At 44.0% G+C, this 26,173-nt stretch overlaps 1 protein-coding gene across 1 annotated transcript in view; it reads right to left on the bottom strand.

Moving 5' to 3' along the window:
- Positions 1-26,173, bottom strand: part of LOC117368544 — a 153,802-nt gene that overhangs the window by 80,930 nt on the left and 46,699 nt on the right. The window contains exon 4 of the mRNA XM_033962279.1: positions 6,183-6,277. Coding sequence (XP_033818170.1) covers positions 6,183-6,277 — 95 coding nt within the window. The remainder of the gene's footprint in view (positions 1-6,182; positions 6,278-26,173) is intronic.

Raw genomic sequence — 26,173 nt, 5'->3', positions numbered from 1 at the left:
GGCAGGAGCGATTCCTTTATGCTCCTGCCCAGCAGTCTCCGTAATGAAAAAATGACTGCTGCTAGATCCTAGGTAAACTATGGGAGGGGCCTTAGGTACCTGGGCCAATCAGGGCCTTAGGCCCCACCCTGATGCATCCCAGGATGTACTGGGAAGAGGTGGGCCTGGCAACTGGAAGAAGTAGGCATCCCTCTGGCCTGCTGTATACAAAAGGTATGGGGGATCAGGGGGTGCTGGGGTGGGGGGTTCGGGTCTGGGGGGTGGTTGAGGTTGTAGATTGGGGGTGAAATCACGCTTACACCCAGCCTTGGGGTGAGCTTAGGTGTTCCTATGATTTTCCCTACACCCATGAAAACACCTACAGTATAGACTAGTGCTGCCCGATTCAGGAAAAAAATTTCGATTCGATTCAGCCTATTGAATCGATTATTCGATTCGATTTTCCTGCCCAATTGGGTGTTTTTTTTCAAACATCCTAGTGGGTTTATTTTATAGCCTCTTTGCCTTCTTCTAACCATACTGGCGCCATGGTATAAACAAAATAAACAAACAAAAAATACTTTTCCTCTCTCTGTTAAATCCTAGCTCACTTTTGCGGTCTATCACCAGCTCTGGCAGGATACACGTTTCAAATCTGACATATTGTAATCACAAAACAGAAAATAAAATTAGTTTTTCTACCTTTTGCTGTCTGGTCAATATTCAAATCTTGTTGGTCCTAGGCTCTTGTTGGTCCCAGGCTCTGGTTGTCTTGCTTGCCAGGGTCTCCTTCTTTCTTCTTTCTCCATGCTAACCATCCATCTGCCATCTCTGTCCTCCCCTTCCGTTTCCCTTCCCTCTCCCGGAGGTCTGGCATCTTTCCTTTTTTTTGTCTCCATCCACAGATCCACCTTATCTCAACTATGCTTTCATCCAGCATCTCGCCCTCCTTCCCCACCACCCCAGGGTCCACCATCTCTCCCTTTCTGTTCCTTTCATCCCTAAATCCCATTGTCCACCATCTCTCTCCTCTCCTCTGTTTTTAGACCCATTATTTCTTCCCACAAAGTCCGGCATATGCACGTCTCTTTGAATCCCCCCTTTCCTCCCTCCATGTACACCAAGCCCCCTCCCCTGAACGTCTGCACCACCCTGAAGGCCTACACCCCACCCCTGAAGGCCTGCATGTCCCCTCTGAAGGCCTACACCCCACCCCTGAAGGCCTGCATGTCCCCCCCCTGAAGACATACACCCCACCCTTGAAGGCCTGCCTGTCCTCCCTGAAGGCCTGCACCCCCCTGAAGGCCTGCCTGTCCCTTCTGAAGGCCTGTACCACCCCCCCTGGAAGGCTGCACCCCCCCCTGAAGGCATGTACCACCACCCCTGGAAGGCCTGCCTGTCCGTCCCCTGGAAGGCTTCACCCCCCTCCTGAAGGCATGTACCACCCCCCCCCCGGAAGACCTGCACCCCCCCCTGAAGGCCTGCCTGTCCCTTCTGAAGGCCTATACCCCGCCTGGAAGGCTGCACCCCCCTGAAGGCCTGCTTGTCCCTTCTGAAGGCATGTACCCACCCTGGAAGGCTGCAAACCCCCCCTGGAAGGCTCCACCCCCAACACGAAGGACTACATCTCCCTCCCCCTGGAAGTCCTGCGCTTTCAATTCACCTAAATTCAGCAGCCTGCATAAGATCACTGGCTCTAGCAATCTTTGCAAGCTGCCATACGTCGTCCGAGTTGTCTTCTCTCTGCCGCGGTCTCGCCCCTTCTCTGACATCAGAGAAGGGGCGGCACCGTGGCAGAGAGAAGACAACACGGATGACGTATGGCAGCTTACAAAGATCGCTAGAGCCAGCGATCTTCTTCTGCAGGGTAGGCTGCTGAATTTAGGTAAATTGCTGCGGGGAAGCCGGCACTAGCGGGGAAGCCACTTCCCGACTGACCCTCCCCACTCGCCCTCTAAAGCAGAAGCGGCAGGCCAGCAAGAGGCAGCGCTGCCGTTCCTGCTTTAGGGGCGAGGGTCAGTCAATGAATTGGGAGGCCGATTTTTTGGTGGGGTAAATCGATTCGAATCGATTCACCCGAAGTGAATTGGTGAATCGATTCACTAGTATAGACCACCTGCTTCGGTTAGTTTATTTCTAAAAACGTACATCCCGATTGGTTGGTTAGACAGCGGTACTGCTGCCTAAAATTGGGACACCGTTTATAGAATTTGCCCCTAAGTGTTCACAAGTTTAGAGAACAGATATTTGCTATATATTGCATTGCATTAAGTGTTCACAAATTTATTGAACAAATATTTGTTATACTGTAACCTGTTCCCCTGCTCAGAGGAGACTCTCACTCCAAATATCTTTTTGTAGTCGGTTTCACCGAGGGTTTTCCTCCACAGCAAGAGAACAAGTATACAAATAAAATATTCACCTAAATAAAAATGCTAAGTGCAACAGAAAGGTGACAATGTTTAAATTTCAAAATTTCAACAAAGTTATTTAAAAGCAAGCCTTCTGCTTAATGGAGAGCTAGATGAAAATAACATAGTAACATAGTAGATGATGGCAGATAATGACCCAAATGATCCATCTAATCTGCCCAACCTGATTCAATCTAAAAATTTGTTGATTTTTTTTTTTTTTCTTCTCCTTAGCTATTTCTGGGCAAGAATCTAAAGCTCTGCCCAGTACTGTTCTTAGGTTCCAACTACTGAAATCTCCGTCAAAGCTCACTCCAGTCCATCTACACCCTGCCAGCCATTGAAGCCCACCCCAGCCCATCTATAATAATAAAACGCTACACGCGCATGCGCACTCGCGCTGTGTGTTCCCTGATCCATTGCGATGTGGCGGCATGAGTGTGAATGCACTAGATGGAGAGCAGGCCCGGGATTCGGCCGGCCCTGGCCAGGCAACACCCCCCTTCCTCGCCGTACCCAGGCCCCGGCGGTCCCCGACGGCAGAGGCGGAAAGACAGCTCGGTGGCGGGTTGGCATGAAAGCGGCATGGGCTGCGGCCGCCTAGCGCCGCGGAGCGGCCCAGACCAAGGCGGCCGACAATTGGCTGGAGCGAGGGCGCTCAGAAGCTACGGCTGGGAGCACGAGACTGTTAGGTGGGCGGGAGCTGTGGCTGTCCCAGGCTGCTAGCACTGCACCTCCCCTCCTCTCCCAAAAGACCAGGTCTCATCAGTGGAGGAATCGGCGGGGGCAGAAGCAACTATGACAGCTCCTTCCTGTAAGAGGTACTAGATTACCAGGGCAGTTAAAGGTAGTTTATGGGGGATGCCCTTCAAATGGGTGGCACGCATTTTCTTCCAGTGGGGTAAATGGTTGACCCAGCCTATTGGAGACCGTCTTTCTGTTGGGGTGGGGTGGATTTGGGTCCAAGAAGACTTGATCTGGTGGCAAAAAGGGAGGGGGAAAGAAGTTTCAATTTCAGCCAAAAATGCACTTGCATTTTTGGCCGAAGGATGAAACATGAAATCTGATTTTAAGCTGGTTTTGGTTCCAAAACCAAAACTGAAATTTGGTTGACTTCCAGAAAATAAAAAGGAAGACTTAAAGATTTGGCGCTGTTCCAGGAAATATAGTTGCTTGCATTTCATCTATAATGTCCTGAGAAAATATTGTCTTGAAATAGTCTCACACACATCATGAATTAGCAAGCAGTGCTCCGAAACAGGTTTTTATCATTGCCCTGAGTTTTGTATAAGGCTCAAAATTAGGCAACAGCGAAATATAATAACTGGCCATTGTTATTATATTTCGTTTTTGAACTGTTGCCTTATACAAAACTCAGTGCAATGATAGAACCCTCATATGCCAGGTCTGAAAAGAACACCTGATAAGTGTGTGAGACTGTTTCAAGACAATAGTTTCTGTGCCTAAGTCTACATATCTATTCTAGCACCCGTTAATGTAACGGGCTAAAAAACTAGTCCTAACAATATTATAATTTCTTGTTATCTAATAATTAGAACTTTGCATTTCTTTAACTATGTAATAACATTCAATTCACAGATCTCAAGACAGTTTTCAAAAACATTTTCTCTGCAGCTTCTAAGCAGCAAATCAGATAAATAAAATTTCCTCTTTGCTATCTAAACCACTATAGTTATGAATTAGTGTCTTTAAGATGGTGATGTTTTGTGTTTTATTTTTCTTACAGATATCGTCAGGAATACTGAATTGGACACTGAAGCAACAGGTAAGTTTATTGAATTCTTCACAACCGGTGCCTGCAAATTGCAGTTTCTCTCTTTTTTCTTTACCGTTGGGTACCAGCTTCTTCTTCTTGATCTTGATAGGTGAAATTCTTAAGTTTTAAACTAATCTACTCCCTGACTCAAGCAACTCAAAAGACGCAAAACCCTAAGACCCTGAAATTTGTATTTGTCTATTTTTACTTTTAGTAAATATCCTAGAGAAAAGATAGGGTAATTAAAGTTTTCCTAAGCTTTCACCCACCCAAAATTCATATGATGAATTTTAAAGTTTAACTTCAGAGAAATTTTTATTCAAATTAACCAATCAGTTTTTAAATCCAAGGTTAAAAATAACCAGCGCCTCTAGAAATTTTGGTGCTCAAGTGTCTTGTTTAAAATTGAAAATTATTCTCTAAATTTCAGCAGATCTCCAACAGTTTTAGGTGAGTTACTGAGAAATGCTACTAAACCAATATAGGGCTCCTTTTACTAAGCTGCAATAGCGTTTTTAGCGGATGCAGGATTTTAGCGTGCGCTAAGCCCACATTACACGGGTAGAACTAACGCCAGCTCAATGCCATTCATGCAGGTGCACGGGATCATGCAGGCGTGCCTGCCTTGTTCGCCTCTCTGCCTCTCCCTGCCGCAGCTGTGCGGCGAAGGAAGCACCGGGATTAAAAACAGGGACAGGAGGGGGAAGCTCACTGCCGGGCAGGAGGGGGAAGCTCACTGCTGGGGAGCTCACTGCCGCAGCCATCTAACAAGGGAAGCGCCGCGATTAAAAACAGGTGGGAGGTGTGGTATTCGCTCCATAAGATGCACCCTTATTTCCACCCACTTTTTTGAGGGGAAAAGTGCATCTTATGGAGCGAAAAATACAGTATTTACATACTAGTTTTTTAGCCCATCACATTAACGGGTGCTAGAATAGATATGTAGACTTAGGCATTTCTTTCTTTATGTCTGTCTTTCTTTCTCCCTGCCCCCTCTCTTTATGTCTGTCTCTATTTCTGTCTCTCTCCCTGGCTTCCTGTCTGTATTTATTTATTTGTCTCTTCCCCCTGTCCAGCAGCACCCCTTCCCTGCTCCCCCTGTCCAGCAGTAGCCCTTTTCCCTTCCTTTTACCTCCCCCCTGTGCAACAGCAGCATTTCTCTTCCCCTCCCTTCCCTGGTCTTCCTTCTCCCTCATTCCCTCTGTCTCCCCAAAAGCGTGCTACTACAGCATTTCCCCCGCAGTCTCACACAGCCGGCAGCATTTCTTTTCCCCTCCCCTCGGTCTCACACAGCCATCGGCAGCATTTCTCATTCCCCCCCCCCCTCACACAGCCGTCAGCAGTGCAGAATTCACAACTCACTGCTCCTGCTTGCTTCGGTCCTTCATCGCTGCCGGGTCCCACCTACTTTCTGTTTCCGCGAAGGCCGGACCTGGCAGCGAGGAAGGCCCGAAGCAAGCAGGAGCAGTGAGTTGAAGCCTCCCTCCCTGCCCTATCTTCCTTCAATGCCGCCCTAGCTAGGAAGCGACTATGGCCATGCTCCAGGGGCTCTAATTCTTTGCTTGCCGGCTTTGCTTCTCCTCCCTCCCCCCCGTCTCTGGTTTCGGAGGAACAGGATCGGGAAGTCGGCAAGCACAGCGTAGTCAGAAGTCAGCCGGTGTTGGAGATGAGGAAATCAGCTGAGGCAGGCACTGCGCATGCGTGGGTACAGCGCCATGGATCACGGACTCACCAAGTTTGAAGTGCGCGCTAAGGGAATTATTATAGCAGATGATTATCGGAGATGGCTACAAACAACAGAAAAGACTGAGATTTGTCATTTTGTGCATCGATAGCTGAAATACTTCGATGCTAAACCAGTTAAAACTGGTTTAGCAATGATTGTTAAACGCACAGTGAATTCTATGTATCCAGGCCTAGGTAAAACAAGAGACAATGCCAAATCTTTCATCCATAAACAAGGCCTCTGTGCTTTGGAAATAAATACATAAACACTTCCAGGACTTTCTTCTTACCATTCTTTCAGCTTCAGGGAAGGATAGAATTTGCTTCATGCCAGCATCTGTGTTGCAGAGACGTCCAAGAGCAAATGCTGCATTAAGCCCACAACCTGGAAATTACAGGAAAAAAACATCAAGGGAATTCTGAAAGGACACCATGATCTACCCTCATTTCTGTTTCACTTACCCCAATCAACCGACAAATATTGCTCTCCTAAGCACTTACATAAGAACATAAGAATTGCCTCTGCCGGGTCAGACCGGAGGTCCATCGCACCCAGCAGCCCGCACCCGCGGTGGCCCATCAGGTCCATGACCTGTTAAGTGACCCTGTCTTTCCTGTACCTATCTCTATGTTTATCTGTCCCTGCCTTTCCTATACCTATCTCTATGTCTATCTGTACCCCTCAATCCCCTTATCCTGTAGGTATTTATCCAAACCTTCTTTGAACCCCTGTAGCGTGCCCTACCACAGCCTCCGGGAGCGCGTTCCATGTGTCCACCACCCTCTGAGTAAAGAAGAACTTTCTAGCATTTGTTCTAAACCTGTCCCCTTTCAATTTCTCCGAGTGCCCCCTTGAAGAAGATACTTGCCAAACTGTTAAGCAAGAATCCTGTCACCATGGATAACTAAGCAAGTTCCTTTCAAAAATTTAAATAAAAATTTACCCAGGTTATTGAACTCTGGAAACTCTGTCCTTATATGCCCCAAATTTTAATTTAAATATCCAAACCTATATACTGCCTTTTAGCCATAACAACTGGGCAGAGTGAATTACAATGAATTATAAAACACAAGTTATACAATCCCTCCTCCCCCACATATCTCCATGCACAATAAAATCGAACTCTCTCTAACTAAAATAGCACAGCCCTGGCCCAGTTCCATGTGATATGTGTTACTGGGTGTTTCGCTATGAGAACAGGGAGCATTGATAGATTCCAGTGTGGTTGCAACAAACTGAAGGTGTACTAATGGTGATACATTACAGATATATGGTGTAGAATACAGTCATTTACAGGGTCCACCAGAGAAAAATTTTCTTCACTCAATGTGTAATAAAACTCTGGAATTCGTTGCCAGAGAATGCAGTGAGAACAATTAACTTAGCAGGGTTTAAAAAAGGTTTGGGACCATTTCCTAAAAGAAATGTAGTGATTTACAATAATTAACCCTTTTACAGAAATGTTTTTTAGCGCAGGCTGGCGCGCTGAATGTTCTGTGCTGCTCCCAATGCTCATAGGAGTGCTAAAAACCGCTTCTGCGTTTTTGTAAAAGGGGGGTAAGTTACAATAACATATAAAACAAAATACAAAAAATAAAAAGCATTCAAAATTACATTAAGGGCTCCTTTTACTAAGCTGCGATAGCGTTTTTAGCGCACGCTAAACCCGCGCTACATGGCTAGAACTAATGCTAGCTCAATGCTGGCATTAAGGTCTAGCGTATGCGGCAATTCAGTGCGTGCTAAAACTGCTATCGCAGCTTAGTAAAAGGAGCCCTAAATCTTCAAAAAGATAGGTTTGCAGAGCCTTTCTAAAAAGTATATAAGATGGGCTTTGCCTTAGCTCACGAGGCAGAGTGTTCCAAACCTTTGTGCCCTGGAATGAAAATGATTAATCAAATATGAATTTTATGTTTAAACTTTTTTTTTTTAATTAAACTTCAACTAAACTTACAATGAAATCAATACCATGCCTCTGTTAATGGAATTAACACATTCATAACCTTACCCTATATATCCCCCCAAACTCCACCCCACTCCTTTACCTCTCTATAATCCATTAGCCCCCCCACCCCCCAACCTAGGGTTACCAGACATCCGGCAAAGAAAACAAATAGAAATGTTAGGCATAATAAAGAAAGAAATCACGAGTAGATCGGAGAAAGTTATAATGCCGCTTTATAGAGCAATGATCAGACCACACTTGGAATACTGTGTCCAACTTTGGTCTCCCAACCTAAAGAAGGATATAAAACTGCTGGAGAGAGTGAAGAGACGAGCAACGAAGCTAATAAAAGGTATGGAGAACTTGGAATATGAGGAACGACTTAAGAGACTGGGATTGTTCTCCCTTGAGAAAAGGAGACTGCGAGGGGATATGATCGAGACTTTCAAAATACTGAAAGGAATCGACAAAATAGAGCAGGAAAAAAAATTATTTACAATGTCCAGTGTGACACGGACATGGACATGGACTGAAGCTGAGGGGGGACAAGTCCAGGACGAATATCAGGAAGTTCTGCTTCATGCAGCGAGTGGTGGACACCTGGAATGCATTCCCAGAGGAGGTTATTGCAGAATCCACCGTTCTAGGATTTAAAAGCAAACTAGATGCATATCTCCTTACGAGAGGCATAGAGGGATATGGGTGACTAAAATTATGCCAAGTGTACACTTGGCTGGGCCTCCGCGTGTGCGGATCGCCGGACTTGATGGACCAAAGGTCTGATCCGGAGATGGCAGTTCTTATGTTCTTTTTAGAGGGCATGTCCGGATGTCTGGATGCCTTTACAAAACCTAGCACTTTGTCTAGGTTTTGAAAAGCTTCTTCTTTGGTACTATGTCTGGAGGGCATCCGCGGATGCTCTCCCTACTGATTAGAACAGGTTGAGGGGTTGGGGCTGGAGTGTGATGTGTGCAGAACGGGACAGAACTGTGCAGGCCTGGGGGTGCTATGGATCCGGATTTTATTTAACTAAAATTTGGTAGTTCTATCCCAACCCATCCCATCCCCCTTCTCCCCTTTTTCATTTGTTGCAACAGAGTTAATCCTCTTACATTATTCCTTCCCTTATTATAGACATTCCATCTTCATTATAATTCATTTAACAACAAATGACATCCTCTCGGGTGCAGTTGATTCAAATATGGTCCCTACATTTATATAGTGTGTGGTGCAGTGGTTAAAGCTACAGCCTCAGCACCCTGGGGTTGTGGGTTCAAACCCACGCTGCTCCTTGTGACCCTGAGCAAGTCACTTAATCTCCCCCATTGCCACAGGTACATCACATAGATTGTGAGCCCACCGGGACAGACAGGGAAAAATGCTTGAGTACCTGAATAAACTCATGTAAACCATTCTGAGCTCTCCAGGGAGAATGGTATAGAAAATTGAATAAATAAATAAATATATGATGTTCTCGGTTTCCATATCCCTGGCCATCCAGCTAGCCAGTTGATGTAAGTGGTTGTGCCAGTGCCAAAAAGTAGGTGCATCATCAGATGTCCAGTGTTGCAGAATGCATTTACGTGCCACCAGGCTCATCTTACAACATAGCAGCCTAGCAGCTACTGCCAATGGCGTGAAGGCTCGTGGGATATCTAATACCAACTGCTCAGTTGTACCCTGAATAGGAATGCGTAACAAAACAATCAGCAGACGATCTGGAGATAATATCAGATTTATTCAAAGTGCTCCCAGCAACAGTGCTTGAAGCGTTTTGCCAAACAAGGCTGCTTTAAGGGCATTTAACTAGCTGGGATCAGAAACAGATTCCACAAGGAATGAAAGCCAGTTGATGCAAAGGAAGAGCTTACTCTAAATATGCAATAAGCCTCCCCCCTGTTTGTCATTTGACAGAGATTTATTACATGTTTGGAGTAAGCAGAAAAAAGATTCTTTCATTGCCGACCTGCACCCACATTTGTAAAATACATTTCTTCCCCGCTATGCATGGTTTTTGAAAAGAAAGACAGTTGCCCATAGAAATTAGCCTACCAACTCTAAAGTTCCCAAAGAAAACACTCAAAGAAGTAAGGGTTAATATCCTCCCTATTAACGGACCCAGATAACAAAAGAGATGCCTCCAAAATTGATGGACAAAAGGACAAAACTACAGAACACTCCTGTTTACATTCCCCTCCTCCAAAGGATGGTGATTCAAAAGATTCCTCAATAGGACTCTTGCCTTCCAAGCAGGGATATAGAACAACACCCTGAGTGACCTAATCCTGAATTCACTAACATACCACACATTCAGAAAATCACAAAAAACACACTTATTCGACAAATTTGTCTGAACCTCCAAAATAGTTCAACATCTACCTCTTCTTACATGTTCCCCCTCCCACCCCCTAAGCTGCCCAACCACATAACTGCCCACTTACCCCTTCCCAATTCCAACTGATGTTAACTCACTGTTATCAGCACCTCTTATTGTACACTGTCTCGAATTGAAAGGTATGATGGGATATAAATAAAGCTATTATTATTATTATTTTCCTGTGTATTGCACTTAAGGCATAAAGAAAAAGCTATACCATTCACATGATACAATTGTGCTTGAGAGAAATATGCTTTCAGTTTATTTCAAAAATGACATTCTGTACAGGTAGCATTATAAATGACTGTTAGGATGCTCCTCAAACTCGCCCAAAATCTCATGCTCTATAACCATCACATTGAAATCAGAAGTCCAAATGGCCACTATATGTCCATAGTTGCACAAGGGTATCAATAGTATGAGCACTTTATGTAAACCAGCAATTGAAACTTTATCTTGATCCCGAGGAACTGCTTGAATTTACGTTTCCTTCTGTTAAGGGATGTAAAAATAAGAAATATCAAGGGCATCGTCTCTCCTATCAAGCAGCTCAATTCGACAAAGAATTACGCCCATTATTGTAACATAGTAACATAGTAGATGACAGCAGATAAAGACCCAAATGGTCCATCCAGTCTGCCCAACCTGATTCAATTTAAATTTTTAAATTTTTTTTTTTAGCTATTTCTGGGCAAGAATCCAAAGCTCTACCCGGTACTGTGCTTGGGTTCCAACTGCCGAAATCTCTGTTAAAACCTACTCCAGCCCATCTACACCCTCCCAGCCACTGAAGCCCAACCCAGCTCATCCCCCACCAAACGGCCATACACAAACACAGACCGTGCAAGTCTGCCCAGTACTGGCCTTAGTTCAATATTTAATATTATTTTCTGATTCTAGATCCTCTGTGTTCATCCCACGCTTCTTTGAACTCAGTCAGTTTTACTCTCCACCACCTCTCTCGGGAGCGCATTCCAGGCATCCACCACCCTCTCCGTAAAGTAGAACTTCCTAACATTGCTCTTGAATCTACCACCCCTCAACCTCAAAATTATGTCCTCTGGTTTTACCATTTTCCTTTCTCTGGAAAAGATTTTGCTCTACGTTAATACCCTTCAAGTATTTGAACGTCTGAATCATATCTCCCCTGTCCCTCCTTTCCTCTAGAGTATACATATTCAGGGCTTCCAGTCTCTCCTCATACGTCTTCTGGTGCAACCTTCCTATTATTTTCGTCTTCCTCCTCTGGACTGACTCAAGTCTTCAGACATTGCTGAAACAAGGCTGCCCTGTGAACTTCTAAAAGCTAAGTTACCATTTCATATTCTGCTCTTTTCACTGGTTTTCAGCATTATATCTGCTTAATTTCTCTTCTCCTCCCTGTTTCTTACTAAAAAAAAAAATATAAAAAAGCACAAAAAAATCCTTCTCTTTCCTCTGTTAAATCTTATATTCTTCTTCCTGCAGTTTTGTTTAAAATACTGTGTTTTAGGTGGTATAGAGCCTATATTTCTGGTGTCTGTGGCTCAGGGGGACTAAAGTAGGGAAAATCCTGTTATAAATCCTGTGTTTTAGGGTAGCACTGATAGAACCTGCGTTTTTGTTTAAAATACTGTGTTTTAGGTGGTATAGAGCCTATATTTCTGGTGTCTGTGGCTCAGGGGGACTAAAGTAGGGAAAATCCTGTTATAAATCCTGTGTTTTAGGGTAGCACTGATAGAACCTGCGTTTTTGTTTAAAATACTGTGTTTTAGGTGGTATAGAGCTGATATTTCTGGTGCCTGTGGCTCAGGGTGACTAAAGTAGGGAAAATCCTGTTATAAATCCAGGGTAGCACTGATAGAACCTGCATTTTTGTTTAAAATACTGTGTTTTAGGTGGTATAGAGCCTATATTTCTGTCTTACCAGTATTCAGCCATTGTTTTCTGCTGATTAGGTGGAGAAGGGAGGGGTTCTGTTTTACTTCTAAGGTTAATTGCATTATCTTTGGGACATTGCTGAAACAAGGCTGCCCTGTGAACTTCTAAAAGCTAAGTTACCATTTCATATTCTGCTCTTTTCACTGGTTTTCAGCATTATATCTGCTTAATTTCTCTTCTCCTCCCTGTTTCTTACTAAAAAAAAAATATAAAAAAGCACAAAAAAATCCTTCTCTTTCCTCTGTTAAATCTTATTTCTTCTTCCTGCAGTTTTGTTTAAAATACTGTGTTTTAGGTGGTATAGAGCCTATATTTCTGCCTTACTAGTAGTCTTACTTATAGTCCCACCAACCCCAGGGACCACTATTCATATATAGAGACCCATATAATCAGGACTTCACAACCAATCAAGATGACCTTTATTCTATGCAATCACTGTGGTGCTTTAATTCCAAGACATACTATTTGGAGGCTTAAGGCTTGCCCCATCTGTCTTCAACTTGCCAGTATTAAGGAGGAGCTCTGCAAACTTAAACAGGAATTGAATACAATTAAAGCAGCTTCCATCACTCCACAAAATCATACCAACTTACCACCTCTACCTCAAAGAATAAAACAGCCCAGGAATAAATGGGTCACAGTAGGCTCAGGAAGACTGCGACATGTAACACAGAAACATCCACCTTCACTAATATTACCTCTACAGAATTCCTTCGCTCCACTAGTGCACTGCGATACTCAGGAAAACAGAAGGGAGGTGGGACTGGAACCAATGAAGGAAACTCAAGAGAACAAGAGCACCCTAAGTACAAATAAAAAAGCCAAAAACAGAAAACTATTACTGTTGGGGGATTCCATCATCAGAGGCATTAACCTTGGAACACAGGGCGAGGAGTCCAAAATAGTGAAATGTCTTCCAGGATCCTCAGCTACCAGGAGTTCCAGGCAAATACTGACTATAGTTAAGGAAGAAACTAAGGATTTTAACACTGATGTTGTTATCCATCTGGGAACAAATGACCTGGCCAACAACTCCACACTTGCAGCACAGAAAGCTTTTCGGGAGCTTGGTGAGGGCGTGAAACCTTTTGTAAAGACTTTAGCTTTTTCTGAAATACTGCCTGCATATGGAAAAGGAGAGCAAAGAGTGAAAAACACAGAGGACTTTAATAGATGGCTCAGAGCCTGGTGTCATCAAGAAGGCTTCAGGTACATAGGAGGATGGGGAAATACATGGAAGGACAAGAAGCTATATTGCACTGATGGGCTACATATTACTACAGCAGGAAAAAGAAACCTTGCAGAGAAATTTAGACAATATTTTTCCAGGCATTTAAACTAGAAGGTGGGGGTGGTGTATGTACGAAGGACAATTATAAAGACCACCCCCGGCAAAAGAAAAGATGTGATAGTAGTAAAGGCTGCAACATAAGCAATATCAGCAACTCATTTCTTAGTATTGCAACGGAAAGTGAAACGACACAAAAATCCATACGAAGAAGGAGATTATCGCTGAAAAATAGCTGGAAAGCGATGACCACAAATGCTCGCAGTCTAAGCAACAAAGTTCATGATCTGCAAGCCCTGATATTAGAGGCAGATCTAGATATTGTTGCTATCACAGAGACATGGTTCAGTGAATCACATGGATGGGATGCAAACATACCGGGATATAATCTTTTTAGGAAGGACAGAGATGGTCATAAAGGTGGAGGAGTAGCTCTCTATGTAAAGATCAATATCCAAGCGACCGAAATGCAAGGGACCTGGGGAGAGGAAGAAGCGATATGGATTGCTCTGAAAAGAGAAGATGGAACTTCTATCTACGTGGGTGTAGTCTACAGACCTCCGACTCAATCGCAGCAAATTGATAAGGATCTGATTGTGGATATCCAAAAGTTTGGAAGGAAAGAGGAGGTTCTGCTGTTGGGAGATTTCAACCTGCCGGATGCGGACTGGAATGTTCCGTCTGCGGAATCGGAAAGAAGTAGGGAGATTGTGGATGCCTTTCAAGAGGCTCTGCTCAGACAAATGGTGACGGAACCCACAAGGGAAAAAGCGATATTGGATCTGGTCCTCACAAATGGAGAGAGTATCTCTAATGTTCGAGTGGGTGCTCACCTGGGTAGTAGCGATCATCAAACGGTTTGGTTTGATATAACGGCTAAAGTGGAGAGCGGCCGCACGATACTTAAAGTCCTAGATTTCAAACGTACGGACTTTAATGCAATGGGAAAGTACCTGAAGAAAGAGCTGTTAGGATGGGAGGACATAAGAGAAGTGGAAAGACAGTGGTCTAAGCTGAAAGGAGCGATAAAAATGGCTACGGACCTTTATGTGAAGAAAATCAATAAAAACAAAAGAAAAAGGAAGCCGATATGGTTCTCCAACCTAGTGGCTGAGAAAATAAAGGCGAAAGAGTTGGCGTTCATGAAATATAAAAAAAACCCAAGAAGAGGAGAGCAGAAAGGACTACAGGGTGAAACTGAAAGAAGCCAAGAGAGAGATACGTTTGGCGAAGGCACAGGCGGAAGAACAAATGGCTAAAAATGTAAAAAAGGGAGATAAAAATTTTTTCAGATATATTAGTGAAAGGAGGAAGATAAAAAATGGAATTGCTAGGCTAAAAGATGCTGGGAACAAATATGTGGAGAGTGATGAGGAGAAAGCAAATGTGCTAAACAAATACTTCTGTTCTGTGTTCACAGAAGAAAATCCTGGAGAAGGACCGAGATTGTCCGGCAAAGTTACACGAGAAAATGGAGTAGATTCTGCGCCGTTCACGGAGGAGGGTGTTTATGAGCAACTTGAAAAACTGAAGGTGGACAAAGCGATGGGACCAGACGGGATCCATCCCAGGATACTAAGGGAACTCAGAGAGGTTCTGGCGAGTCCTATTAAAGACTTGTTCAACAAATCTCTGGAGACGGGAGTGATTCCTGGGGATTGGAGGAGAGCGGATGTGGTCCCTATTCATAAAAGTGGTCACAGGGATGAAGCAGGAAACTACAGGCCGGTGAGCCTCACTTCAGTTGTTGGAAAAATAATGGAAGTGTTGCTGAAAGAAAGGATAGTGTATTTCCTTGAATCTAATGGGTTACAGGATCCGAGGCAACATGGCTTTACAAAAGGTAAATCGTGCCAAACGAACCTGATTGAATTTTTTGATTGGGTGACCAGAGAGCTGGATCGAGGACATATGCTAGATGTAATTTATTTGGATTTCAGCAAAGCCTTTGATACAGTTCCTCATAGGAGGCTGTTGAACAAACTTGAAGGGCTAAAGTTAGGACCCAAAGTGGTGAACTGGGTCAGAAACTGGCTGTCGGACAGACGCCAGAGGGTGGTGGTTAATGGAAGTCGCTCGAAGGAAGGAAAGGTGACTAGTGGAGTCCCTCAGGGTTCGGTGCTGGGGCCAATCCTGTTCAATATATATGTAAGTGACATTGCTGAAGGGTTAGAAGGAAAAGTGTGCCTTTTTGCAGATGATACCAAGATTTGTAACAGAGTAGACACCGAAGAGGGAGTGGAAAATATGAAAAAGGATCTGCAAAAGTTAGAGGAATGGTCTAATGCCTGGCAACTAAAATTCAATGCAAAGAAATGCAGAGTAATGCATTTGGGGATTAATAATAGGAAGGAACCGTATATGCTGGGAGGAGAGAAGCTGATATGCACGGACGGGGAGAGGGACCTCGGGGTGATAGTGTCCGAAGATCTAAAGGCGAAAAAACAGTGTGACAAGGCAGTGGCTGCTGCCAGAAGGATTCTGGGCTGTATAAAGAGAGGCGTAGTCAGTAGAAGAAAGAAGGTGTTGATGCCCCTGTACAGGTCATTGGTGAGGCCCCACTTGGAGTATTGTGTTCAGTTTTGGAGACCGTATCTGGCGAAAGACGTAAGAAGACTTGAGGCGGTCCAGAGGAGGGCGACGAAAATGATAGGAGGCTTGCACCAGAAGACATATGAGGAGAGACTGGAAGCCCTGAATATGTATACCCTAGAGGAAAGGAGAGACAGGGGAGATATGATTCAGACGTTCAAATACTTAAAGGGTATTAACGTAGAACAAAATCTTTTCCAGAGAAAGGAAAATGGTAAAACCAGAGGACATAATTTGAGGTTGAGGGGTGGTAGATTCAGGGGCAATGTTAGGAAATTCTACTTTACGGAGAGGGTGGTGGATGCCTGGAATGCGCTCCCGGGAGAGGTGGTGGAGAGTAAAACTGTGACTGAGTTCAAAGAAGCGTGGGATGAACACAGAAGATTTAGAATCAGAAAATAATATTAAAGATTGAACTAGGCCAGTTACTGGGCAGACTTGTACGGTCTGTGTCTGTGTATGGCCGTTTGGAGGAGGATGGGCAGGGGAGGGCTTCAATGGCTGGGAGGGTGTAGATGGGCTGGAGTAAGTCTTAACAGAGATTTCGGCAGTTGGAACCCAAGCACAGTACCGGGTAAAGCTTTGGATTCTCGCCCAGAAATAGCTAAGAAGAAAAAAAAAAAAAAAAAAAAAAATTTTTAAATTGAATCAGGTTGGGCAGACTGGATGGACCATTCGGGTCTTTATCTGCCGTCATCTACTATGTTACTATGTTACAATATCTTATAAACATTACAGAAAACTTTGAAAATTTTTCTTTTTTCTAAATTTGTAGCTAGTTAACTCTTTATGTATTAGATTATTTCTCTATTCACTCATAGCGTAATCTTTTGTAAACCACATTGAACTAAGGGTTATGCGGTACTGAAGTCCGCTATTATGTTATGAAAAACAGAAAGCATCTCATACATATTTAACAAGCAATTTGCTTTCTGTAGAGCACTAATGGAATGGGAGAGTTGTAAATAAGCATTCCTATCTCTATTCAGGACCCCATGATCTTGCAGCAAATCCTCAAATGTCTAGAATTTACCATCCAGTGTTAAAAAATCAGCAACATGAATTAATCCATATTGTACCCATCTAGCGAAAGGAACCTGGTGAATGCCTGGGATGAATTGTAAATTACCTAGAATGGATAATAGGTCAGAGTCAAGTCCCATCAAGCCCACAAGAGTTCTCCAAGTGGATCGCATAGTAGTAAGATATTATGCCTAAAAAGGGGAGGGACTAAATGCAGCAGAATGTGGAGCGAGTAATGTGGATGTACATGATGAAATAATTATCGTGCATGGAGGTAAGCCTCGAAGACGTACTCAAACAGATAGATAGGCTAAAAACTGACAAATCGCCAGGCCCGGACGGAATTCACCCAAGAATACTAAGAGAACTTAGAAACGAAATAGCGGAGTTACTGCAACAGATTTGTAACCTATCCCTGAAAACAGGGGTAATACCGGAAGACTGGAGGATAGCAAATGTTACACCTATCTTCAAGAAAGGAACCAGAGGCGACCCGGGGAATTATAGACCGGTCAGCTTGACCTCAGTTCCGGGGAAGATGGCCGAATCATTGATCAAGAACAGTATCAGTGAGCACATAGAAAAAAATAAGCTGATGAGAACAAGCCAGCATGGTTTCTGTACTGGAAGATCCTGCCAAACAAACCTACTGCACTTCTTCGAGGGGATAAGCGGACATTTGGACAAAGGTGACCCCATAGATATAGTATACCTAGACTTCCAGAAAGCCTTCGACAAGGTACCTCATGAGCGCCTTCTACGGAAACTGTGGAACCACGGGGTGGAAGGGGACATACACAGATGGATCAAAAACTGGTTGGCAAACAGGAAACAGAGGGTAGGAGTAAAGGGACACTATTCTGACTGGAAAGGGGTCACAAGTGGCGTCCCACAAGGGTCAGTGCTGGGACCGCTGCTATTCAATATATTTATTAATGACTTGGAAACAGGGACAAAGTGCAAAGTTATAAAATTTGCGGATGACACAAAGCTCTCCAGTAAGGTTAGATCTGTAGAGGAATGTAAAAAACTCCAAAGGGATCTGGACAAACTGAGTGAGTGGGCAGATAAATGGCAGATGAGTTTTAATGTGGAGAAATGTAAAGTTATGCACATAGGGAAAGGGAACCTGATGTACGACTACATGATGGGGGGGATGACATTGGGAAAGGGCAACCTAGAAAAGGACTTGGGGGTTTTGGTGGATAAAACAATGAAACCGGCAGCACAATGCGCAGCGGCCTCAAAAAAGGCGAACAGAATGTTGGGCATTATCAAAAAAGGTATCACTACCAGAACCAAGGAAGTTATCCTCCCGCTGTACAGGGCAATGGTGCGACCGCATCTGGAGTACTGCGTCCAGTACTGGTCGCTGTACCTAAAGAAAGATATGGCGATACTCGAGAGGGTCCAGAGAAGAGCGACAAAAATGATAAAGGGCATGGAAAACCTCTCGTATGCTGAGAGGCTGGAGAAGTTGGGGCTCTTTTCCCTAGAAAAGAGGAGACTTAGAGGGGATATGATAGAAACTTATAAGATAGGAAGCCTGCAGTCAGGAAGTCAGAAGGTAAGGGGGAGGTAGGATCAATAGGAAAAAGAGCAGAAGTAGGTCACATCAAATCACTCAGACAACCCACGAGTAAAGCACGAAATGGAAGCCCAAGGAAGTCAGAAGATGAGCTTTCCTGTCTTCTGTATCGACTGCAATATGTATGACTACCTTCCTTCGGGGATCCAGGCATACATTTGCGATCGATGCATGGAGATGGATAGCTTGAAATGTCAGGTAAGACTATTGGAGGGAACAGTGATGGAACTAGAAGACAGAATCCGAGTACAGGAGAAGATTCTAGTGGAGTACAACCCAAACGACGAGGTCAAGGATCTAGAAATGTTCATAGAGGAAGCCCATCAGCACCACGTAGAGATCCCAGGGCTGGAAAACTGTACTCAGGAAACCCATGTGAATAGAGAAGACACCCATGCAAACACAGAAGAAAACGAAGACGAGGTAGGAGACAACCGCACACCAGGAGGAAAAATGAGAGCACAGGAAGATGTCCCCCCGCTCAAAGAACAGGAAACAATTTCAAGAGTAGCATTGGAGGAAGATGACTGGCCCTACTCCAAGGACGTGGACCTACGCCCCCCAAGGAACTCCCGAATAAAGAAGATGGGGATCATCGTAGGCGACTCCATCATACGACACGTGGACAGCCACACCGCAGGAGGAAGAGAGGACAGAGTCGTCACCTGTCTGCCTGGAGCAAGAGTAAAGGATGTGACCAACAGGATCTCCAGGATCATAGATGGCGCAAGGGGAGTGGACACCGCTGTGCTTATCCACGTGGGAACAAATGATGTGAGCGGGCGGAAGTATGACAGGGAAGAGATGAAGGGCCAGCTCCGCTCACTCGGAAGACAACTGAAGATCAGGGAGGTGAAGGTGGCCTTCTCTGAAATCCTCCCTGTACCAAGAGCAGATGGAAAGAGACAAGGGGAATTGCAAGTGATCAACGCCTGGATGAGACGATGGTGCGAAGACGAGGGCTTCGACTTCGTGAGAAACTGGACGGCGTTCTGGGGAAAAAGCAAGTACTACAGAAGGGATGGACTACACCTCAACAAGGAAGGAGCAAGAGTTTTGGCAGGCAACATGAAGAAAGCAATAGAGAAGGCTTTAAACTGAAGGACAGGGGAAAGCCGACAGTCGACGACCGGTCGATGGTACGGACAACAGGATGCCCTGACGTAGGAACAAAGGACTACTACTCATACACAAGAGAGGTCAACCTCACAGCCAACAAAGGAGAACAAGCAGGAAAGGACAACCCAGACACAGGAGGGGATGACCACACAACAAACATGGGAGATAACACAGGAGCAGTAAAGGATACCGTAAAGGAAACTGTAAGGACAACCAAGAGTAGAAAGTCCAAAAAGGTAACACGAAGGGAACTTAAATGCATGTATACAAATGCTAGAAGTCTAGGAAACAAAATGGGAGAACTAGAGACGATAGCAAGACATGAGAACATGGATATCATTGGCATAACAGAAACATGGTGGAATGAAGAAAACAAATGGGACACCGTACTGCAGGGATACAAACTATATAGAAGAGATCGAGTAGGGCAGAAGGGTGGAGGTATTGCCCTATATGTTCAGGAAGGAATAAAATCTGTTGAAGTGGCTACAACGGAAACAAAAGAGAAGCTAGAGTCCCTCTGGGTCAAGATTCCTGGCCAAAACAGCGCAGACACGAAAATTGGCCTTTATTATCGTCCCCCAGGACAGGCGGAGGAAACTGACTCAGAAATGATAGAGGAAATCAAACAAGAAAGCAAAACGGGCAATATAATAATATTGGGAGACTTCAATTTCCCGAGGATAGACTGGAAACTAGGAACCTCCAACTGCGGCAAGGAGGCCAAGTTCTTGGAGGTGCTAGGGGATTGCTTCCTGGAACAATTGGTAAAGGAGCCGACAAGAGACAACGCCACCCTGGACTTGGTACTAAATGGCCTCACGGGACCGACAAAAGAAGTAGAAGTTACGGTACCGCTGGGGACGAGCGATCACAATGTGATCAACTTTAAGCTTGACATCGGGAATAGAAAACGTGCCAAAACCTTAACCAAAACCTTTAATTTTAAAAAGGGCAAATACGATCGCATGAGAGCCATGGTGAAACAACGACTCAAGAAAAAGGTGGACAAACTTGAAACGGTAGACCAGGCATGGTCCCTACTGAAAAATACTATCTCAGAAGCACAAAATCTCCACATTCCAAGGATCTCCAAAGAGGGGAGAACAAAAGGTAAGGGAGAACCGGCATGGCTTACCAGACAGGTGAGGGTAGCCATAAAAGAAAAGAAGGACTCTTTCAAAAAATGGAAACACATGAAAACAACCGAAGCATGGAAAATACATAAAGATGATCAAAAGAAATGTCACAAGGCGGTGAGGGATGCCAAAAAGGACTATGAGGAAAAAATAGCGCAAGAAGCCAAAAACTTCAAACCCTTCTTTAGATACGTGAAAGGGAAAAAACCCGCAAAAGAGGCGGTGGGACCCCTGGACGACCAGGGAAGGAAAGGGTACATCAAGGAAGATAAACAAATTGCTGACAAACTAAATTCCTTCTTTGCGTCCGTCTTTACGGAGGAGGATACCGCTAAAATACCAGAAGCAGTGAAAGTGTTTAGTGGAGTAATAGAAGACAGCCTCACCACAGTTGAAGTGGAGTTGGACCAGATATACTACCAGATCGACAAACTTAAAAGTGACAAATCCCCTGGACCGGATGGAATTCACCCGAGAGTTTTAAAGGAATTGAAGGTTGAAATCGGAGAGCTATTGCAGAAACTTGCCAATCTGACAATCAGAACTGGACAGATACCAGAAGACTGGAAGATAGCGAATGTCACGCCAATTTTCAAAAAAGGATCGAGAGGGGAACCGGGCAACTACAGACCTGTGAGTCTTACGTCTGTCCCTGGAAAGATGGTTGAAGCACTGATCAAGGATAGCATAGTCCGGCACCTAGATACACACGACTTGATGAAACCCAGTCAACATGGGTTCAGGAAAGGGAAATCATGTTTGACGAATTTACTTCAATTTTTTGAGACCGTGAACAAGCAAATTGATAGTGGAATGCCGGTGGACATAATATATTTGGACTTCCAGAAAGCATTCGACAAAGTTCCACATGAAAGGCTTCTCAGGAAACTACAAAGCCATGGAATAGAGGGAGATATACAAAGGTGGATAGGCAAATGGTTGGAAAACAGAAAGCAGAGAGTAGGCATAAATGGAAAGTTCTCAGACTGGGAGAAAGTGACTAGTGGTGTCCCCCAGGGCTCCGTGCTTGGGCCGATCCTATTTAATATTTATATCAATGACCTGGAAGACGGAATATCCAGTGAGATCATTAAGTTTGCAGACGACACAAAGCTATGCCGGGCAATCAGATCGCAGGAGGATAGCGAGGAACTCCAGAGCGACTTGTATCAGTTAGAGAAATGGGCAGATCAATGGCAGATGAAGTTCAACGTGGAGAAATGCAAAGTAATGCATTTAGGTAGTAAGAATAAGGAATACGAGTATAGAATGTCAGGCGCAACTCTGGGTAAGAGCGAACAAGAAAAGGACCTGGGTGTACTGATAGATAGGACCCTGAAGCCGTCGGCACAATGCGCGGCAGCGGCAAAGAAAGCAAACAGAATGTTAGGCATGATAAAGAAAGGAATCACGAGTAGATCGGAGAAAGTCATAATACCGCTTTATAGAGCAATGGTCAGACCACACTTGGAATACTGTGTCCAACATTGGTCTCCCAACCTAAAGAAGGATATAAAACTGTTAGAGAGGGTGCAGAGACGAGCAACGAAGTTAATAAGAGGTATGGAGAACTTGGAATATGAGGAACGACTCAAGAAACTAGGACTGTTCTCCCTTGAGAAGAGAAGGCTGCGAGGGGACATGATCGAGACGTTCAAAATGCTGAAAGGCATCGATAAAATAGAGCAGGAAAATAAATTATTTACATTGTCCAACACGACACGGACAAGAGGACATGGTTTGAAGCTAAGGGGGGACAAGTCCAGGACAAATGTCAGGAAGTTCTGTTTTACGCAGCGAGTGGTAGACGCCTGGAATGCTCTCCCAAAGGAGGTTATCAAGGAATCCACTGTGCTGGGATTCAAAGGCAAATTAGATGCACATCTCCTTATGAGAGGCATAGAGGGATATGGGTGACTAAAACTACATCAGGTGTATACCTGACTGGGCCTCCGCGTGTGCGGATCGCCGGACTTGATGGACCATGGGTCTGATCCGGAGATGGCAGTTCTTATGTTCTTATGTTCTTATGATCATGAAGGGTATAGTGAAGGTAGAGAGAGACAGATTTTTCAGACTGGCGGGAGCAACAAGAACTAGAGGACACTCAAAAAAATTGAAGGGAGATAGTTTTAGAACAAATGCTAGGAAGTTCTTCTTTACCCAGAGGGTGGTGGACACCTGGAATGCGCTTCCAGAGGGGGTGGTTGAGCAGAGTACGGTTTTAGGTTTCAAAAAGGGATTGGACGAATTCCTGAGAGGTAAGGGAATCCAGGGGTACAATTAGAGGGTTACTATACAAGACAAAATGCTCTTGAGTAATAGATCACTACAGGTCATTGACCTGGGGGGCCGCCGCGGGAGCGGACTGCTGGGCGTGATGGACCTATGGTCTGACTCGGCAGAGGCCATGCTTATGTGCTTATGTGCTTAATTCTTTTTTCCATGGACCATGCGGTAAAATCCTTCATGGTCAAGACCCAATCCAAAATTGTAATACTTCATATTAGGCAAATATAACCCCACAATAGACCAGGTACCATATAGGAAAATCAGAAGAGTTTTAGGCTTTTTTTCCATATCAACAAAAATTCCCAATCAGTTGCTGCAATATTTGGAGATCTCTTTGCAATATCCTGATGGGAATAGTTTGCAGGACATATAACCAACATGGAAAAAAACCTATACAATACACACTGATTCTGCCGTAAAGTGACAATGGTAAAGTTTGCCAAACTGTTAATTTCTGTTTCATGTAACTAAGTAGTGCTACAGGTGGGCTGGTTCTATTTGGAGCTGAATACCCAGATATTTTGAAAACCTCTGTCATCCATTGCAAGGGAAAGTCTCCCACCCAGGTATGTCGCCATTGGGAATTAAGATGGTAAGCATTCAGATTTTTCTGTATTCAACTTAGCCCGAAAAGGCCCCATATTCTTTAAAACAATCCAAGAGATCAGGGAGAGATATTTCCGGAGCAGAGAGATGGACCAAGAGGTCATCTGCAAAGGCTGAAATTAGGAAGCTGGTTGAGTGCACCTGAATCCCAGTAATTTCAGGGTTTGCCAGTATATCTCGAATGAAGGAATCAAGAAAAAGTACAAACAGAAGTGGAGAGAGAGGGCAACCCTGCCTAGTGCCACAGTAAATAAAGAAAGGAGAAGATTGGGTTTCTGGAAGGGTTTGGCTGGTGGGATTGTTGCCTTTGTTGTTTCTTACTGATATTTGGACCTTTTATGCGCTTTATGCTGTTGAAATTGTATTTTGTCTAGTTATGACCTTTCTCACTTTCAATAAACATATATTTAAAAAAAACCCACAAAACAGAAAAACACAGATTGAGGCCTGTGGGGCATGATACAAAGCCGAGAGGGCTTCAATAAAGAAGCTGGACATACCATATCAAGGCAGCACTTTAAATAAAAAGTCCAGCAGACACGATCAAACACTTTTTCAACACCAAAATTAATAAGCAAGGATTTTTCTTTTCTAGCATAAACCATTTCCAGAGAAGCTAAAATTTTCCTTTTCTTGACCACATGACAATTGCATATGAACCCAACTTGGGGTTCTGTGATCAAGGATGGGAGAACCTTGAGCTAAGTGATTGGCCAGAATAGTTGCTAATAATTTGGATTCATTGCAAAGCAATAAGGGCCTATATAAGGAAGGATACAAGGGGTCCTTCCCGGGTTCAAGGAAAACAATGATGTTAGTGATCCCCAAAGTGGATGGAAGGGCCTATGTATGTATGATCTTATTAAACAGTGTTGTCAGGGGCAGGGCAATGTCATCTTTTAACAATTTATAAAACTCAGCTTTAAAACCATCTGGACCTGCCCATAGCACTTCATTGGCATCAACGGGACGATTTAATTTAGCCAATCCCAAACAGGGAAGATACACATTATCAAGCTATAAGGTATATCCTGTGTAGAATCCAATTTATTGAGATCCATATAATAGTCCCTAAAATTGTATTTATTTCAATGTCTGTATGCACTAGGGAATCTGCCGGAGTTGTCATGAGTAGTATTTTTGGGAATCTTTGCCCAGCCTTTAGCCAATGGGTCAATAACTTACCACTTTTTTGACCATATTTATAAAGCTGTTATTGATAATACAATGTGGATTTCTTTGTATGTTGGTGTATAAGATCATTAAGAGTGGATTGAGTGACTAGAAATTGAGTCCTCAATAAGTCTGTAGGTAACGGACCACACTGTCTGCGGAGCTGCACAAGTTGTGTCTCCAAATGTACAATTTCCTGATCTCTCTCTTATGACTGGAAAAGGCTATTATGTCCCCTCATAAGACCACCTTGGCAGTTTCCAAGAACAGAATGTCATCCTGAGAATGCTGAGCATTAAAATGTTTATAGTCTGCCCATTTCCTTCGTATTCCCCAAAAGCTGGGTTTGTATAGAGATCTAATGGAAAAGTCCATCACCTGGGGCTATCTGACGGCATGCCAACCTGCAGGGTGGTCCACACTGCGGCATGATCTGATATCATTGTAGGCCCTCTTCACATTCAGCCTCCCAGATCCCAAGAAAGAAGGAACCAGGGCAGCTTTAGATATCCCAAATCCCAGACCTGGGCGTAGATCTTGGCAATCCCATTTTTTCCTGAAATCACTGGCCTCTTACAGTTCCGAGGAATCTTTCCTCTTTTTGAAAGGAGTTAATTCAATTTAATTTTATGTCTTGGTCTGATGTCTGTCACAAACTCCCCCTTATTTGGCCTCTGAAATCGACCGCTGCGGTTTGGGGGGGGCCTCTATGCAGCAGCTGTCTAATGAATCACTGAACTAACTTGTCACTGCAGTTCAGCATTTGCATGGTCTTGCTGAACCTTTAGCAAATCATTTACAGTCCTGGAAAAGAGCATGGGCAGTTACCCGGGCTACATACCGTATATATTCATTTTGCCAAACTAGAAACTTCGGTAAAACTTCCAGAGGAAAGTGCCACGTTTACAAAAATAAGATTATTATTGCTATTATTTGCAGATTCTTGATATATTGCCTTTCTGATCTCCTCTGCTGAGCATTTTCCAAGCAAGTTAGTCACAACAGAATAAAGAAAGATTAAGTTCTTACCTCGATAATCTTTCTTATAGATATGTCTAGTAGTCCTGAACCTTAGGGTTATGTATCTGAACATGCAAGTTGCTTGCAGAATGTTGTCAATCATCTTTGAACTCTGCCTCCTTCCCAGGCAGCTACTCCTGCCCCTCAAAGCAATCAAGGAGCACTGTAATGACAGATATAACTGGAAGGAGGGACACA

Source organism: Geotrypetes seraphini, chromosome 10 (assembly GCF_902459505.1).
Source record: "Geotrypetes seraphini chromosome 10, aGeoSer1.1, whole genome shotgun sequence".
NCBI classification, from domain to species: Eukaryota; Metazoa; Chordata; class Amphibia; order Gymnophiona; family Dermophiidae; genus Geotrypetes; species Geotrypetes seraphini.
Note: the sequence above shows the minus strand (reverse complement) of the source record. Positions and strands in the feature narration are given on the sequence as shown.